Raw genomic sequence first — 18,868 nt, forward strand, 5'->3', positions numbered from 1 at the left:
CGCTCCTGACTTGCGAGGAGGTTACAGACCTACCCGCATCATACCCAAAGACCAAGCAGGAAACTCGGGAATTTCTGCAAGTGACAAGGACTTCCGCGGGAAGAATCCCCATGGAAAACCTTAAAAAACCCTTTTCAAAACCCTTTGCTTAAGTCCAAAAGTTCACCTCACTTTATTAAACACGCATGAGAAGAACATTGGACTGGGGGGACTTGAAGAGGTAGGTCCCAGCAGAGCCCAGTTGGACCCGCAAGACTCACCTTAAACAGGGACGTCTGCGCAGAAACCAACTGGATCCGCAGGACCAACCATGCTCAGAGACGTGACGTCCTTACGCGCAGTACGCAAGCTGGTCCCACAGGAAATGCCTCCCAATGGTGAAGGACTCCGCCTGTCCCCGCAGCCTCGGATACAAGCCATTAGGGAAGGCCACCCGCGCAGCAAGGCTACACGCACAAGGCACTTAGCTCTCAGTGTCACCTGAAGGAATGAGCGAAGCCGGGAACAATCCCGCATAAGGGCGGGAGGGGGAATACTCCCGCCCAAATAAGCCAGTCCGTACGATACGGGAAGATCTTCTGTACTGTACCTGACGAGGTATGGGAAAAAGATCTTACTAAAGATACGACAGCTTATGGACAACAGTATGGCGAGCAGCATGCTCCAACACTGTATGTCACTATTAGCCGCTGCCTACTCACCAACTCTTGTCATACCACGTGCGTAGCCGGCAGTTGGTGGAAAAGGAATAGTATACAGCAGGCCTGGTCTCTATCAGCCGCTACCTACCCACCAACTACCAGCAGGGCACGTGCGTAGGCTACTGTTGGTGGAACAGGAACACTGTTGCAGCCGGCCATACCTCCCTGGAAACCTACCTTCGGCTATAAATACCACAAATTGTATGACCATCTATCATCATCATATCTTATTACATTATCATCATATTATACCTGATATCTGCTCTAGCAATCTCTTAATATACTTCTATATTTAAAGAGCAATCTAGTCTGATTCTCACGCCGGAGGGTGGTCACAAGGAGGAACCCCCCTTCTCAGTGACGAGCTCACGGTGTCTGTTTTGCAGGTTATCAGAAGAACCATCTTCAAAGGGTCTAACCCCTCGTGGGAAACATCTATCTAACCCCCAGGTTACTAGTAATCTGTCCGGGGTCCGGTTAGTGTTTCTTCATGATTCAAGATCCATGTGGAGAAGTGACACGAGTCCACTGGCCCCTTGATTAACGAGTTAAATGGGTTTGGGTTCAAATTTGTGGTTGACCCACTTAAGATTTTTGGTGGGAGAAACTTTGTATAAAGTGGATTTCTTTTAATTTAAAAAAACTTGTGAAAATGGATCCAATGCCTTTAATGTTTTTGAGACAGGATCATTACAAGCTTTGACGATGGAAAATAATAATAAACAAATTAACAAGTCTTTGTAACCTTTTGGTGGTACTGAAGAAAACATGATTATTTAAGAAACCAAAATCATGACCACACCAACCTCTGTTTACAAGAGGAAAAGCTGGAACAAGATGATTCTTGTCTCAGCCACACGACAAACGAATCAATAGCAAACCAATTTAAATTAAATACAGAATATATATAAATGTGATACATAATGTAATAATCTGCATTTTCCATCACTTTTCATATCATAAAAATATAAAATAAAACCTGCATTTTTCATTTCATAACCCGAGTATTTTCGACATTACAACTTGTATCTGACTCAAGAAATCAAAATTACATTTAGAAATTTAAAAAAGAAATCCAATTTTGTGACCTAAAACCAATATAGCCAGTTAGATCTAAAACACAAGCCACACTGTGAACAACACTTCGATCTTGGCCGAGGTTGCACGACACAACAACAAAGGAGTGTGTGAATAAAACACACACACCCGCACACACACACTTGCCAGAATACAGCAAGAAAAATGGACCAAAACCGACGCATATGTGGAAAGCGAAACCAACACACTAAAGACAGTAAAAATGAAAGTAGAATAAAGATAGGATACGCTAGCATTGGCGGCCCCTACGACAGCCAAGAACACCCGCATTAGCAGTAATCGAACCAACCATATTAGAAGACTTAGCCCCTAAACTCGAGGCTCTGGCATAGCTAGCCGATGCACCAGCCCCCGATGGTGTGAAATAAGCCCCGTTGAGGAGTAAATCACCTTCTGATCTCCAGTTCCATCCGTGCCATTTACTTGAATCTGTATTCACCCTCTTAGTAACCTCTTTTGCAAATGGATTAACCGGGGCAAGATATCGGTTTCCTTGGCTGTTGATGGTGGGATTTGCGCTGCCACCAATTGCATACATCTCCCAGTGAGTGTAGTCATTGTTAACTACATGGAAATACCCATGTCTGCATCTGCAATATTATTAAATGTTTTAATAGTTAGGACAATGCTAATTGCTAAGAGTTAATTAATTCGGTATTAATAGTATTAAGTGTATAATAATACCTTGGCATTCTCTGAATTAAACCTTTACCAAAATGGTTATACGCGATCGTTACTTGCATCATCTTGTCTCTAACATACGAGTCGCTATGGCCCAACAACATAACCTGTTTCACAAAACTAAGTGTTACAACTTTTTATATTGATATAGTGATTTACTAAATAAATATGAAATCAAGATTTACGAACCTCGTTGTGATGAGCAAAGTGGTTGTTTGAAATGGTGATGGCGGTTGAACCCATAACCGCGTCAACGAGTCCATCAGCACAGTTAGAAAGCGAGTTGTGATCGATCCAAATGTGGCTCGAACCGAATATTGAAATGGCATCACCATCAGCCATTGATCTCCACCCGTAGTGTGACGGGGAGCTTCTAACCAAGGCGTTACCGGTTGGTTTACAGTCATGAATGTGCAAACCATGAATAATAACATTAGTAATGTACTGAAGAGTTAAGCAAGCCCCATTAGCAATGTGCACATTGACTCCACGAGCATCAATAGTTTTAAAGCTGTTCATAATAAGTTCTTGTTTTAACTGAATCACCATGTCACGTTTGAACACGATCCAGAGCGGCTTTGTTTGTATGACGGCATGGCGAAGGGTACCCGGTCGTGGGTTGACCGGGTCATCGTCTCGGGAATCAGTCACCACGTAAAACCGACCATGACTACCTCCGATCGCGTTACGCCCAAAACCGATACCACAGTCAGCAAGACGCTTGCGGTTTCGATGCCAGTTCGGGTCACACCGCCAGCAGTCGTCAATTGGGTTACCGGTCCCACACGAGAAGTATCCAAGTTTCCTCCTCTCAGTACTGTTTCTCATGCTCCTAAAAAACATCATTTTTTTTATTAAAATAATATTATTTTTATAACACTAATTATATGAAAACAATCATATGTATTGTTTCCCTGCAATCTCTTGTTACAAGCACATGGGGGATGGTGTGTCACATGACAAGATGAATTTATTTAGTTATTTTGTACCAAAATTATATGAGATTTTGGATAACTTAAAAGAAAACATTTCACATGGATGTATCATGTATGCATATATCATACGAAAAGAATATATTGGAAACTAGATAAAAGTAAAATCAGTTGCTAACACGCCAAAAGTTTAACCGGAATAAGGTAATAATATTGTTTGTTATTCGGACCTCCGGTTGTAAAGATGTCAAATCAATCAGAAAACCATGTGTAAAGTTATGTAGACTGATTTTCGTTTGTAAAGAGTAGGGTCACATGGGTTGATTCCTTTGTTATGGCAAACTTGACAAAGGGGTAAAGTAGTGGTTGGTTTTAGAAAAATACCCTATTGAAGAAATATGGTTAGGAAATAAGGTAAAAACCAATCAAACATATTTCAGAAGAAATAACCCCTTTATTTTTTAGTCAAAAAGTTTTCATCAATGCATCAATGAAATTTGTGAAACATTTTTTTTTGGCCTCATCAAAAATTTATAATATTTTTATCTTTTTTTTTAATCTATACCTATGCTTTCTATCGATCATTTTTAAGTGTTGTTTTATTATTTTTACGTGTCTACTTTATTTTCTTAAGAACAATATATTAGATTTGTACATCTCTCACGAAAAATGTAAACCAGAAATTTGTAACCGTTTTATTATCATAAAGTAAATTTTTGTTTAACACAAACACTATATAAAAATAGTTTAACAAATAAAGTTAATAAAAAGATCTTGTTTTGTGTGACGCCGAAAATAGTAAGACAAATTCTCAAATCATTTGCTTAGGTCCGCTACCATCCCCATGTCACTAAAAACCCAATTTAAATACTTTTAATAATGCTGTCGAGTGAATCCTGGCTAATTTGTTGTGATTTTTTTTAATTTTTTAATCCCTAAATTCATTTATGCCAATAATCACTAAATTTATACAAGTAATCTATAAAAAATCCTTACATTTCAACGAGTGAGACAATCTCTTCTGGATCTTGCACTGCATTGTCATTCAAAGCCTCAATCTCCTTTGCTCTGCAAATTCATATTAACAAAAAAAACTTATTCTTTTGAAATTCACAAATGAAAACAAGAGTAAACCGTTAAAACCAAAATCTCTAACCCCGTTATTTTTTTAACGTTAAATTTTAGTTATTTTTACATATTTCATATTTTGAGTGAAAATGGCAAAAATGTAAAAAACAGTTTGATGAGGATGTGTGTGTTTTTAGTGTGTGAGAGAGAAACACAATGGTGTTACTTTTATACAGTTATAATCGTCAAAAAGTGAAAAAGAAATCAAAAACAAAATCAACTGAAAACAGATTTTGGAATCCGAATAAAGAGTAACGCAATGTATCAACCAATGATATAACGATTTAGAGGAATCCGGAGATTAACAACCAAATTAACCGTCCAGATCTTAAATTCAGAATCTCAACGGTTGTGATTTTGTTTCGTTCGTGTTTTAAAAAATACTGATAAATAAATAGATCTAGGGTTTATTACTCTATTTAGCTCAGATTAACGGCTCAGATATTGCTATAAAGTACATTCAAATTAAGAGACTAACTCGAATCAGTGAGTCAGTGTTGACTGATTTTAGTTTTTACCTGGCTTCCATTGATGCATTGTAAGAGCTCTGGTTCTGAAACTCCTCTGTTTCCGCAGTACTGTAACAATAATATTTAAATAAATGCTAATGTAAGCTTTAAATTCATGTTAATAATAACTTTGAGCTTAATAATCACTTCTAACTAACGAAATAATCAGTAATTCGAAGCTAAACTATCTATGAATAGTCAATTGTGCAACATTTTTTCATGAAATTTGAAATTATACTTTCCGAATACACAAATTAGACGCTAAATTAGCTCTATTGTAACAATTTTGAATTTTCACCAAATATGCGCCAATTTTGAAACATTTTTTCATGAAGTTTGAATTTAAATACAAATCCGAAGCTAAACTAGCTCTGAAATGTCAATTTACACCAGATTTGCGTCTATTTTTGCAACAATTATTCATGAAATTTGAAACTATACGTTCCGAAAACACAAATTTGACGCTAAATTAGCTCTGTGATGTCAGTTTACACCAAACATGCTCCAATTTTGCAAAAAATATTCATGAAATTTGAAACTACACGTTCCGAAAACACAAATTTGATGCTAAACTAGCTCTGTAATGTCAATTTCCACAAAATATGCTTCAATTATGCACAAATTTTTCACGAAATACGAAATTATACGTTCCGAATACACAAAAATGAAACTAAACAGTCAATTTTCACCAAATATACGCCAATTTTGCAACATTTTTTTCATAAAATTTGAAAAACTGAGCTGAAATCAGCAATTCCGGCACTCGGACAGTAACACTATAAAAAAACTAATTATAAAGAGGAATTAATATACCTAGGGTTTGAGGAGTCGCCGGAGTTGTTCACGACGGCGGCGGAGACCGCCGTGGCAAGCAACAGTGTAAGGAACAGAAAGGAGGTAACAAGGAACCACTTCTTAGGTGTCGCCATTGTCATCACAGTTTGAAGACAATAATAATAATAATATTATCACGCAATGTGTGTGTTTGTGTGTTGTGAGGACGTAGGGACACTGTGGTGGGCTGAGAGCAAGCGGGAAGTCAGAGAAGCAGTGTTAGTATAACCGCCTGATTTATAGCCCAAAAGTGGAAGTTGTTAAAACTTAACGGCCGTTAATTATTGACCATGGTTAAGTTATTTATTTAACTGAGAATGTAACCGCGTCACCGGCACCCACGTGGCTTGCTTTTTGTAATCCGTTAATATTTCTCATAGCTTTTATATTTGGTGTCTATAGTTTGAAAAAAATGTAGTTTTTTTTAATGGTGTGAAGACTGTGATCAATAACTACCAGTAAAATATTGTTCAGTGTAAGATGCCTCTATATATAAGTTTTTATTACCATATGAGTTATTTTACAACCACAAGTACTTAGAAACATGTCACGTTTTAAAAAGTATTTGTTGTGGTTGATATTAAGCATGTTATAAAAAACAATGTAAGCAAAAGATATAACAGCCCCTTTTTAAGTTTATCACATATAATACAAAATATTCCATGTGCACAAATTTCTTTTTACCAATGCTATTTAATATTTACACCGTTTTCTTGGACAATAAGAACCTAAAACCGTTTAATAAGCATGTTTCGATGAGTATTGTTGATACCTTCATTTGGATTAATCGGTTTATGACGTTGGTCGGTTGAATCAACGAACCAGCCAGGTGGTTGGACCAACTTTTAAATTTTTTGTATTTTAAAAAAGTTCCTTCAAATATCTCTCTTTTACTACTTTATGTTTTAGATTTTATTTACTTCGTACTAAATATACTTTTTTAAAACATCTATTAATATTTTTATTCTACCCAAATTTTAACTAAAGAAGATGAACAAAATAGTAGATTAAGAAAACTAAAGAAGATGATTAATATGTGTTTATGCCATCTGTCTTATAATGATAGAAAGCATTAAAAAATATAGATCATATCTCAACTAAAAAGTATTGTATTGTTTTATCTGTTAAAAACTAGAAATCTAGATATAACTTTTAAATAAGTTTTTTTAAACAACAGTTATATCCTTTTAAGTGTGTGCGTGTGTTTACCAAATGAGGCCCCTATATTACACAGGAATTAAATTAAAAGTTCTATAATAAATTGCAATAATAAAAAAAATGAATTTGATCAATAATGAATTCCTAAAATTGATTTTGATGCATAATCGGTTAACAACCGGTCCCAATATTAATCGACCCCATCATTAATAGCATTTCATGCTCGCTCATTTCACACGCCCAATATTAATTCATTGTTTGCCCATAAATAGTAAAATTAGGTCGAGCATTTGATTTATTTTATATCTAAATGTTTTATGTTTCATGATATTAAATTGAATAAAATTGCTTACATCCTTTTCTGTAATTTATGGTGAGCAGGGCCGTACCTAAGGTAGTGCGACCTGGACAGCCAGTCGAGGCCCATAACCTCCGGGGGCTAAAATTGAGACCTCGGTCCCGAAGCCTTCGGGTTATCTCTTTGTTTTTATATATTATTTTTGTATATATATTTAATTTTTTTTATAGTATATGTATGGATCTTAATGATCTTAAATATGTTGGACCCAAATTCCCTTTATTATTCATAATCCATTTTAGCTATAGACGTTTTTATTTTGATTCGATCGAGATATTTAAATCCTTGGGACCGACCCTGATAATAAGGATAACCTCTTTCTAAAACCAACATTATTGAATGTTTGGTGAATCAATAAGAATTTTTTTTCACTGATTTTATAGCCCTAATAATAGAAGATCATTCCAATTCTACCTAGGGCCGGCTTAACCTTTTTGGTGGTCTAAAACAATATCTAAAAAGAGGTCTTATTGTAAAGAAGTCATCTTGCTATCACTCCAATAAAATCAATATGTTGCCTTCATTGTTTTGCAAATAGATATATAATGCAGTTCCTCACACGTTCCTAGACCTAATTCATTTAAGCATCGCTCAAATCACACACATTAATTCAAACTAGACGGGTGCCCGCGTGATGCTGTGGGAAACCAAAATCTTAGTAATCATGTAACAATTACGGATGTTGAAAATTCGTTTGAAATCTTGAGAACGTTTAAACCAATCGCCACTTTTGATTAGCTGGTTTCTGAATGTTCAAACCATAGAAAGCAGTTCGGTTTACGGTTTATACCAAAAATAGGCCATATAAAACCAAACCGGACTGTAAACTTATTATTGAAACTCAATGCGTGAAACCAAACCATTAGTAACGATTCAGTTTAAATTTTCGATGCTTTAGTTTTCGTTTTCAATGAAAAAAAATCAAACCAACGGTTTAGCTCACTATTTAACTTAGAAACCGTTAAAACTGAATTGTGAACTCATATATGTAACATGTTAATTTTTTTAATTGAAAAAAACTATAGCAATACCATACCCAAATTAAAGACAATAAAATGCTCGTTTCTATGGTGTAATTTAAAAAAAATGTATTAGCGTATGAAAAAGTTACGGCCATTGGAAAATCGTTGGTGGGAAGTTGGTTACAATTAAAATAAAAAAGAATATATAGGTAAAGATGAAGGTTCAAAGTTGTAATAATTTTTTAAATTTACAAAAGTTGAGTAAAGATGATGGGGCAATGTTGTAACTTTTTTCATGTATATTTTATAATGGACAAGTTTGTCCCTATTTTACATGCTATTAAATGTATACCTTAAGCTTTACAAGTTGTAAATTACTTAAAATATAGGTGTCTTAATTTGCCCATGTTTCATGCATTATATATAGTATAGATACCAAATACCAAATTACAAATGTATAATTAGTTTTGTTTTGGAAATTAGAGGCCTTAAGAGGTGGGGACCGAAAGCCTTAACAACATTTTGTTATCCTAAAGACGACCCTGATTCTACCTCAACAAAGCAATACTCACTTATTTTCAAGATCATGATAACAAGGTTGGGGGTAGAGAAGCAAAATTTACACAAATTATCATACAATGCAATAAAATGTATTTAGAGGTAAACATATGAAATGTCTCAAAGATCCTATATATATGTGATGGATCATATACTCTGTTTAAAAAACTCTCATTTCCCACCACTATAAACAATTATGTTACACATTCGAGTTATATAGATTGAAAAAAAAACTAAAACTATCCGGAAAATACAAAACTAATATCGACAAAATTAGACTTGTGTAAAAAATTAAACAAAATTCACAGCATTGTTGTAAAACAACGAGCTTATAGAGTTTATGATAAAACAGAGAAAGATAGAACGGAGAATCCTTATTCATTGTGATAAAGATCAAATAGCGATGCCATTATTTATAGTGTTTTTATAATAATACAAATTTAATGAAGAGATCATAGTTATATATGTGGATAGTCATCATATTATCATATATCATATTATGATGCCTTCATAATCCAATAAACCGAAACATAGCTAAGGGAAAAACATTTTGTTCAATCTTGACCAATTATATATGTGTGTGCACCAGGGTCTGGTTAGTTATATGTTACAATTTTTCTCCACTTTGTTCTTTTCTTTGAAAACGTTTAATTATATAATAGTTTTTAAGATTGAAATTGTTTTTGAGTATTTTTTTGGTTGCATGTCTCCGTGTCTAAACTGTATAAACACTCAAAACATGCACATGAAAAACAAACAGGGTGTTTCAAACGGCAAACCCATTACCATTAGGCTCAAAAGATACTAATGAATCAACTTAGCTCGAAAATAAATAGTGTCAAACAGAGATCCATTAAAAGTCTAGTTAAAAATGCCACCCGCCAAATGAGTAAATAAGTCTAAAGTCTTGAGTTGAATGATAACAAACTTTTAAATCTTTTATTCAAAAAGTTTGTCACTAAATAGTAAAGACATATCATTTGTTAATATTATTTTTCGCTTAATAATCTATTCATACAAAAACTATGTAAATTTAAAACGCATCTAGCGAAAAGCTGGAAATAATTACAACCATTGAACATAAAACGAAAACCGAACTACAATAGGTACATTAGTGCAACCCCATTACATACATAGTTACATTGCCAATATTAGCAACTCCACTTGCAATTAATTATTCAAAGTTAAAGAGTAAAAAAACTTAATTATGCTTGTGGCCGTAAATGATGAAAAGGTACAAGCTTCCTAAGCTTTTGCTTTTGATTAACAACAACCCATGAGTTTGCATTATTTGGTTTTGTTGATTGGAAGTGGCTTTTTTCATGATACCTTTAAATTGAAGCAACAAATGGCTTGGTTGGAGAGAGAGGAGTGGGGCATGATTGTTATATTGTACGTTATGCATGAGTTGTGGTACCTTGTACTCAATTGCATCTTCTACATAATGAAAAGTGAAAAGCATGGATCTTGTAGGGTGAGGTTTGGTAACAAACAAATTTGGCGGGTCTTGTTTCGTTTTTACCTTTAGTTAAAGAGAAAAACAAAATCAGTCAAGTCAAACAATATGGTCTAGCCCATATCCATATAAAAGGTTACCAAAAAGAAGATAATTTTAATGTTGTCACAACTATATAAAATTAACATATTCTTTTTATCAAATAGTCCGCATCGAGTAGACAATTATATATGCAAACACAAACACATACAAATTAGTTTGAAACGGGAAGGGACTTAGGTTACGTGTTGTGAAAACGAGGTAAGAGAGAGAAAATGATGGCTAGAAAAAATGAAGGTTGTAAATATTATTGAGTTATAGTTTACATCATAAAATATATCAAAATTACTTTGAAAAGAAGTTGTTAAAAGCACTTCTTTTAATAAAAAAATATATTGTTTCTATAAAGAAAATGATGCATACATTATAAACATACTTTGTATACCCTTGATGTATAATACAATCATAACATACTTATACTATAACAAAATAATTTTGTTGATGTACACAAATCAACCTGGTTTACAAAGAAATGATTGGTTTTTTTGTTTTTTTTTTTCAAACTTAAGATAAACTGTAAAGTGTGATTGTCAACAAAAGTTATATATAAAAAATCAAGACTGTGTCTATGTCCTAATCAAGATATGGACTTGTCATTGACTTCACATCTCCATTCTAACCATGGATCTAGATGATCAAAACCTTTTTATTCACTTTAATCCTAAGATTGTTTTGTGAAATATGACAAGATTATGGAAAAGTTATAGATTTGCATATTTATGTATTTAATAAAATATAATAGAGCCAATTTTTTTTAATTTTTTTTAACAATAATTATATTATTTTTTATATAGAAACAAAGATATTACACTAACATAGCAGGTAGGCGGGCAACAAGCTGCGCCGCTACCCCTTTATGAATTGCAAACCCTAACCTGCTAAAGACATACCCCTGCCCCTTTGGAGTCGACACATTGCTATGCACAACCCGTTAGACCCTGGTTGGGAAACGGGTAGCTTCCGGTGCCAAAGAGCCAAAGGTATCAAAAGCCAGAGGAACAAAAACATGTTGGTTCTATTCGCAGGTTTTAGCATGTTTCCCCACCTTATTTCATTTCAGAACTCTATTAACAAATTGAGATAATACTATGGTAAGAGTCAAACATGTTTTTTTTATTTATTAATACTTGAATAAAGGTGAAATATTTTATTAAAATCACTAGCATGAAGCTAGATTCTAGAAAACTTACAAAAATCACAAAACAAGCATTTACAGAGAGGCATCGAATGCAATTCATACTACGTCGCTAAAATTGTAATTACTCCACGATTCCTATTCAAGGTGAAATATGGTTTTGTTGGTGAATTTATTTTTTAGTTTAGTTTTGTTGTTGTAACCCAGTACCAACCAAATTTATGTCAGTTCGTCACTGCAACACGCAATTTTTTTTAGTTTGTTAATTTATTATAGCTGGGTGTTGACAATTTATTTTTTCATTGACTACGCCATTTGCCCGGCATAACGTGCCAGATGTTTTACCTAGTTACTAGTTATGTTTTAACAATGCTTCAGTATAGTCACTTGAAGGTGTTTAAACTTTATATATAAGAGGTAATTCTAATCATTTTTCATACTTAAATTATCATACTATAACAAACCACAAAACTACTATTGCATTGCCATAAAATATATGTATTTTAGAACTTGTTGTATGCAACATACCCGTTTATTTACATCAATGTTAGTAATTACCACATCTATTTATTTTGCATTTTCATATAAGTACCACTTGATTTAATATTTGTAGATCATTTCAATAATTTGTAACTAATTTAAGAAAGTTTAATCAACACGTCAAACCCATACATTCATCACCTTTTAAAATGAAACTAATTAACATACAAAGATGCCGTAAATATGAAGTCGCATTGAATACATGACGATTATAACAAAAAAAGACTTGAACCATGATTTTCTAAACCTATACACATCTAATACTACTTAGCCTATAAATAAATATACTAAAGATATTAGTTAATGGCCAAGTAGTAACATTTATATAAAATAAAATATTAGATTGTGTTTAAATACCAAGGCTTTATCAATTGACTAATAAAAATAATATATGTTACAATATGAGTGATTAATATATCAAGTTACAAAGTTATTTTGTTTAGAGTTAGCGGTCAACATAATTAGAACAAATGTTTAAATACCATTAATAATCGAGAAAATAACAAAGCAAACCATATTCATTACCTCATCGGGTCATCATAAGTCATATCACTGTTGATTTATTTGAATATGTCATAAAGTGATTCGTTTTTCTTATGATAGCTGTGTTACACCAAAACCAACTTGTTAGTATCGAAAAAAAAATAATCCTAATTAAACAAAAAATTAACACTTGGGTATAGATACAACCATCTATACATTTTGTACTTCTTGAATGTAGGGATGTATAGGGTCATTTTATGGTCTTCCGTAGTTGGGATGTACGAATCTACGATTTACACAGTATATTATGATTTAGGAGTTCACGAGTCAATGACATCTTTAAGATATTTAGAGTTTTAGAACTAGAGGATGATAGAATAGTATATGAAGTAGTTATTTTCACTAAACTAGTTACATCAACACGTTTACATCATTTACTACAACACTATGTTAAAATGTACGCATTCAAGATGTCCAATTCTAAACTACGGCATATGAACAAACTTTGCGATTATAATGGTGCATTCAAACTATTGCAATAACGCGTCTAAAACCGTATTCAATCGAATGGATGCATATATATCACATGAGGGATATTTCGTATGGTTCACACTAAACTCTTTTATTAAAAGTCATATTATATTATTTGATAAAGATAAAGAATCTTGATGTGAGATAGATGCACATGAAGTGGCTTGAAAAGGCAGCATAAGCATTTTGGCCTAAATCACCGGCAACTAATTACGTATCCACTACTTCATTATCTGGAATAAATGTCATGCACTTGATGCGGAGTGATTGGCGCCTATCCCAGCCGTTGATTCATCACAACATACATCCAATTGACTAATTCCTTCTATGGTATCATTGCCAGGTTGTACGATGCCAACAAAATCATAAATTCTCTTGCCAAAAATAATATTATATATATAATTAATAAGCTAAATATAAAGTTTTATATATAAATAAATTGAAAAATAACGAAATAAGTCAAATGGTTTGGTCGACCAAATAAGATCAACAACTACTTGACCAACATCAAGTACGATCACAACAACTGCCATGAGATCATCAATAACGGGTGGTCGTCACCAAATAGACCATCAACAATAACCAAGTTACCGATGATAGAAGCCAATGATTAGTATCGGTTTTTTAATGGTAGAGACACTACTAAATACTAATGGCAACTGAATTAACAAGCCAGCCGTTGTAACCACCGACTGACATACTCTTTGACGTTCAATGAAACTTTTGTGATGGTTCCGTAGCTATAAAACTAAAGTTTTGGTACATGTTTTCTACAACATAAAAACACATATTCTTGCTTCTTTTTGAAACTCACTAATTAAGATTTCAAGAGTATAATCGACATAATTTAATCCGATACTAATCATACACGGTTCATAAACGTACATCATCCATGGATATACAAACTACAAACCTACTCAAGTTCATGTACAATTCAAGATTCAAATGCACGTCTATGATTCATTTTTTTATGTCATATGCGACTTGTCTAAAGTTATTGATTTCATATGTTAAGTGGTTTCCAAGTGTGAAAACTTATGTCAACGGGAAGAAATTTGGTACATTAAAGTGAATGTGTGCTTGTACGTATCTATGAAAAGGAATTTTATAACAGAAATTAACATTTATTAATGCAGTGCATGCTTTGTAGTATACATTATGATATTGCATATCCTCAACAACACTGTTCGCCTTGAAAATTTAGTCAATGGATCTTAAATGTGACTACGTGTATGAGTGGGAAGAAGTTGGCTCTTTTATTAGGTGTATTATTATTGTAGGGTTTGGTTTTACGACCATCTATTCTATTATGTTCATACTCGATCTCTAATCCTAAAAAGTTAAAAATCACATATACTCAATGCAAAATCTTATCAAAAGCGTGCACGGTGCACCTATACACTACATGAGTTTTTGTGCACTAACATAAATACGATCCATGTAACTGAGTTCTAATTAATTATTTACTTTTTTACGTATCTACACTATAAAATTTTAATGTGTCTGAAAATCAAATCACAATTATTAATAGCTAGTTAGTTAAATCATAATAACTATGCATAAAGAAGAGGTTCATGTACATTTTGATCTTAACATGAGTACGTAGGAAATAATGCCAATTTATTTAAAATTGCGAACGTAAGAAACAATACCAATATACATAAACAATGACTTATAATAACAAAGAAAAGAACCAAAAAACTACAACAAAAAAATCAAAATCAAGAACAAAATAATAACAGCATATACCAACAAATACTTATAACAACAAAAGAAAACATCTAATAATAACAACAAAATATAAATAAGCAAATACTTATAACGTCTCATAATCGAAAATTAGCAGATAAGAACAGAAAATAATAGCAAACACCTATAAAAATACACCTAATCATAACAACAAATTGATTCTCACCGTTTTCATGTTAAGAATAAAATGTATTTGATCCTGTTTCGCATAAAGAATACATGTTTTAGTTAGTTTTTGGATGCGCCTAATTAAAAGTGATTACTATGATATAAAATATGATAATTAGTTGCCTAAAGCTTGGATATATATGATAATTTTGACACATCTTTAAACTCGATGAGCCAATATCAATATCTTTTTTCATAATGGGTCAAAGACGAATTGTGACAAGTTAGAATGTACGTTATAAGCTTAAAAGAATACATTTTGACCGATTTTTTTTTATTTTGAATTATTACCCTTTGTCTCTTTCTACTTTCTAGCTAAAGTTTCGAATTGACCAAAGATAAAATACAACACAATTGACCCATATATGAAAACCTAAACAATATAGTCAAAACTCAAAACGACCTAAATTTTAAGATAAATTGGTCAGGAAAATCACCAATGAACTTTTCATGTAATCTGTAATTAATGTTTCATAATTCATTTTTATCATTAAAAAAAACAGTTTTTTTTTCTAATAAACAAACTTGTTATAATGCGGTAAACACTTGATTCAAAATGTTATATTTCAAGGTAAATTACCTTATTTTGCATGTTAAAATAAAATTTAACTCAATTTTTTTTCGTAATACAGTCGTTTTAACCTAAAGCTCATAAATTTATGCTTTGTAGACAAGTGACAAAAGATGAGCATGATGATAAAATTCTAACAACTTACAAAATAGTCATATTTTTGCAAACTTTTTTTTTTTGGGTATAAAGTACATATCATGGAGATATTCATGAAAGGTAAGCATGATATTCAGCCCCAACGTGCGGGAATCACTTTTCAATGTCATTAAAAATGGGGCGGAGTCCCCTTTAATGAGTCGAGCCATATCAACAATAGGACGGGTAAATAATTATCACCCGTGTATGTTGTATTGATATTATGTCGATATCATATTCTCTGGTCATGTAAGCTTAAAATGAACTATTGCCTATAGGAGATAAATTATTGGAACATGTCGAGAGCTTAGTTAATGGTTAAAAAATTAAGTTTGGATCGAAACTGGTCCGGTTGTCCGATAACACCTTTTGTCCAAAAATGATGGTTTCTTTGGAAATCATTACCATGGGAAATATGATTACAAACAACATATCATCTCGTTATAGTAGACTCAGTTATATGATAATGTTAACACAACTTAGTTAACAAGTAATTTCATTAATCCCAAGTCCTTAACTTAATCATTAAGAAAACCCCATAAGCGCACAACCAAATTGTTGAAGCCACTTGGCCTAACCAAAATCCCCTAGCTCACAGGTTGTGCTCCTTGCTCAGGCCCCGCGGCAATTGAGCCAACAATATTATATATGGTTATGCTTATGCTTATGCTTATGCTTATGTGTTGATGCTATCAAATATGCATTACTTGTGGAATACCTTACGACTTACATTTGAAGAAGGAATATAAATGCTAAAGGTAGTAAAACTATAATACCCTTTATTAAACTTGCAAGTGATTTTTGTCAAAATAACTAGATGGTGTAATTTGATACATTTAGTTAGGCCGTTAGGGTAATCCGTGGGCTGTGGTACCCGTACACTAACTGAAATATTGGATTGGGAGGTTGGCCTAGGCCCATCCCAAGTGTATAACGGAGTTTTACGCGTACAAGTTTGTATATTTTATGATTTTATCCATTATGTTAATTTTTAGGCGGGTTTAAGGTTGGATTATATAAACGGAAATCCTAATGGTAAATTTAACCTTAACCGCGTAATTTATAAAGTGGCATACCTAATACTCATAAATCATATAAGTATCGAGTGGCATGTAATGACTGTATAAGGCTGGGGTATGAAAAATGATTTTATAATCGGGTATGAAACTGGTATAATCAATAAACAACCCACTACCCTCACTAATAAAAAGTTATAAGGGGAGGGGGGTGTACGTTAATAAAAGCTTTAAGGGGATAACCAAATTAAGATGCCATGATACATTGATACTAAAACATAAACATTGGCTCCATTTTTAGTTTGTTTTTAACTTGTCACTTATATTCTTTCCCTAAAAACCGCCAATGTTTTTTTTGGTCTAAAACATATTTGCATTACTTTTTTAAAAAAAAATTGTTTGATCATTAAAAAAATAATAGGCTCGTTTAGATTTGTGAGCATACTCAAGCTTGATAAGTGAAACTCATGCTCGAGCTCATTAAATAAATGAAGTTACTTTTAGGCTCGAGTTTGTTTAAGCTCGGCTTGATTTGAGTTTATAGCGAGTCGATCTTGAGTAACTCACGAGCAACTCTTCTCATTGAACACCCATAATTGTGATTCCTCCAAGCAAGATGTAAGATGGCCATTAATTAAATGAGCTAATATATTTTGCTTGTGAGGACATTATAGTCATTTCCACTCCTTTTTCTACCCCTAATAATGCATCTCTGCCATTAGTATAGCACCACCATCTCCGCCCACAAGGCCACAACACAATACGCCGCCACCTTTATCATCACGCACCACCGTCGATGGCTAAGTGTAATTAACTAGTCATGTAGTGTATGTGTATAGCCTTCTTCGCCACATTTGGATATGACTTTGATTTGGGTGGCCATTTAAACAACTAAGGCTCTCCTAAAATTAAAAGAGTAGTTGGAGAAATAAAATTTTGTAAACCTATAATAGCTTTATATCAAACACATAAATCTTCAACATATCAGAATCAAATCAAGAACTTAGATAACACATCAATAGAACACTCTTTAACCTAGATTAAATCTCAACAAAATTATTTCAGATTTCTAACACCAATACAACATGTAAAACTGGCTACTCACTTTGATCTCATCAACATAACAACAGCCATCATGGGCTAAGTCTTCGGAATGCAACATATGAACAATTACAGCTTCAAGCCCAAGTCCAAATCTTTAGTTCCAAGCCCGTAACCTCAGCAGCCCACACAATTAGTCCAACATGTAAAGTAAACATAAAACCAATTATTAGAAACAAATCTATGTAGTATTACACTAAAGATTATACACGTACATTTCAACACTTGGAACATTTAACCATAATATATTTTCTAATGATTTTTATTTAACAAAAATGATATCATTTAATAAATAGGTCGTGTTTGGGTTGAAATTTTCAATATACCAACTTGAAATCCATCAATTGCACATAACTCAAAACCCGTCGTTTAAGTTGTGGTATATCCAGATGTCGTAAGTACGTGCATTGGTGTAGACATGCCAAAATAATATATATATTTTGATAATGATGTTGTATTTTTGACCATTACCTCACATAATCTTTAAATTTACTTTTACTTTGATACCATTGTTATCACATTTATCCTTAAAGTTTACATGCCCTTTGGTATGATAAAGTTAATATAATATAGCTATATGCCTATATATGTAACATATCACCATATATTATGCTCTCACTTTGTGAATCAACACACGGATTAAGACATGTGCGACCATAATGCAACAGATAAACGGCTCTAGCGTGGGATAAGGGTCATGAATTCAAGAAAGCCAAGCCCAAGTAATAAGAGAAAGATTAAGATACCAACAACAAACATGTTGGTACATTGAAATGTATCATAATTCTCTAACCAACATCAACGATAAGAGTCTTGGTGTCGCCAGGACTCCTTTGGACACTTTGCGGCACCTTATAGGTGTAAGACATTTTGTTTTTGTGTTGTTTTAGTTTCGGTACTGTAACGAACATGGCGAAAACCAACTGAATTCCCATAGACACCGTGTTTTGTTTTAGTTTCAGTAC

The 18,868-nt window shown here is 33.1% G+C and overlaps 1 protein-coding gene across 1 annotated transcript; it reads right to left on the minus strand.

Annotated features, from left to right (window-relative positions):
- Positions 1 to 1,670: 1,670 nt before the first annotated feature.
- LOC143595660 (putative pectate lyase 8) lies at positions 1,671 to 6,109 on the minus strand. Its single transcript, XM_077074626.1, has 6 exons — positions 5,863 to 6,109; positions 5,059 to 5,118; positions 4,409 to 4,480; positions 2,670 to 3,312; positions 2,484 to 2,587; positions 1,671 to 2,389 (listed from the first exon to the last, which is right to left on the minus strand). The coding sequence occupies exons 1-6, from the start codon at positions 5,982 to 5,984 to the stop codon at positions 2,029 to 2,031; spliced, it is 1,362 nt and encodes a 453-aa protein (XP_076930741.1). The 5' UTR covers positions 5,985 to 6,109; the 3' UTR covers positions 1,671 to 2,028.
- Between the last annotated feature and the right edge of the window lie 12,759 nt (positions 6,110 to 18,868).

This window comes from Bidens hawaiensis, unplaced genomic scaffold (assembly GCF_021521415.1).
Source record: "Bidens hawaiensis isolate Kalapana, Puna unplaced genomic scaffold, B.hawaiensis_p1.1 tig00045421_1, whole genome shotgun sequence".
NCBI lineage: Eukaryota > Viridiplantae > Streptophyta > Magnoliopsida > Asterales > Asteraceae > Bidens > Bidens hawaiensis.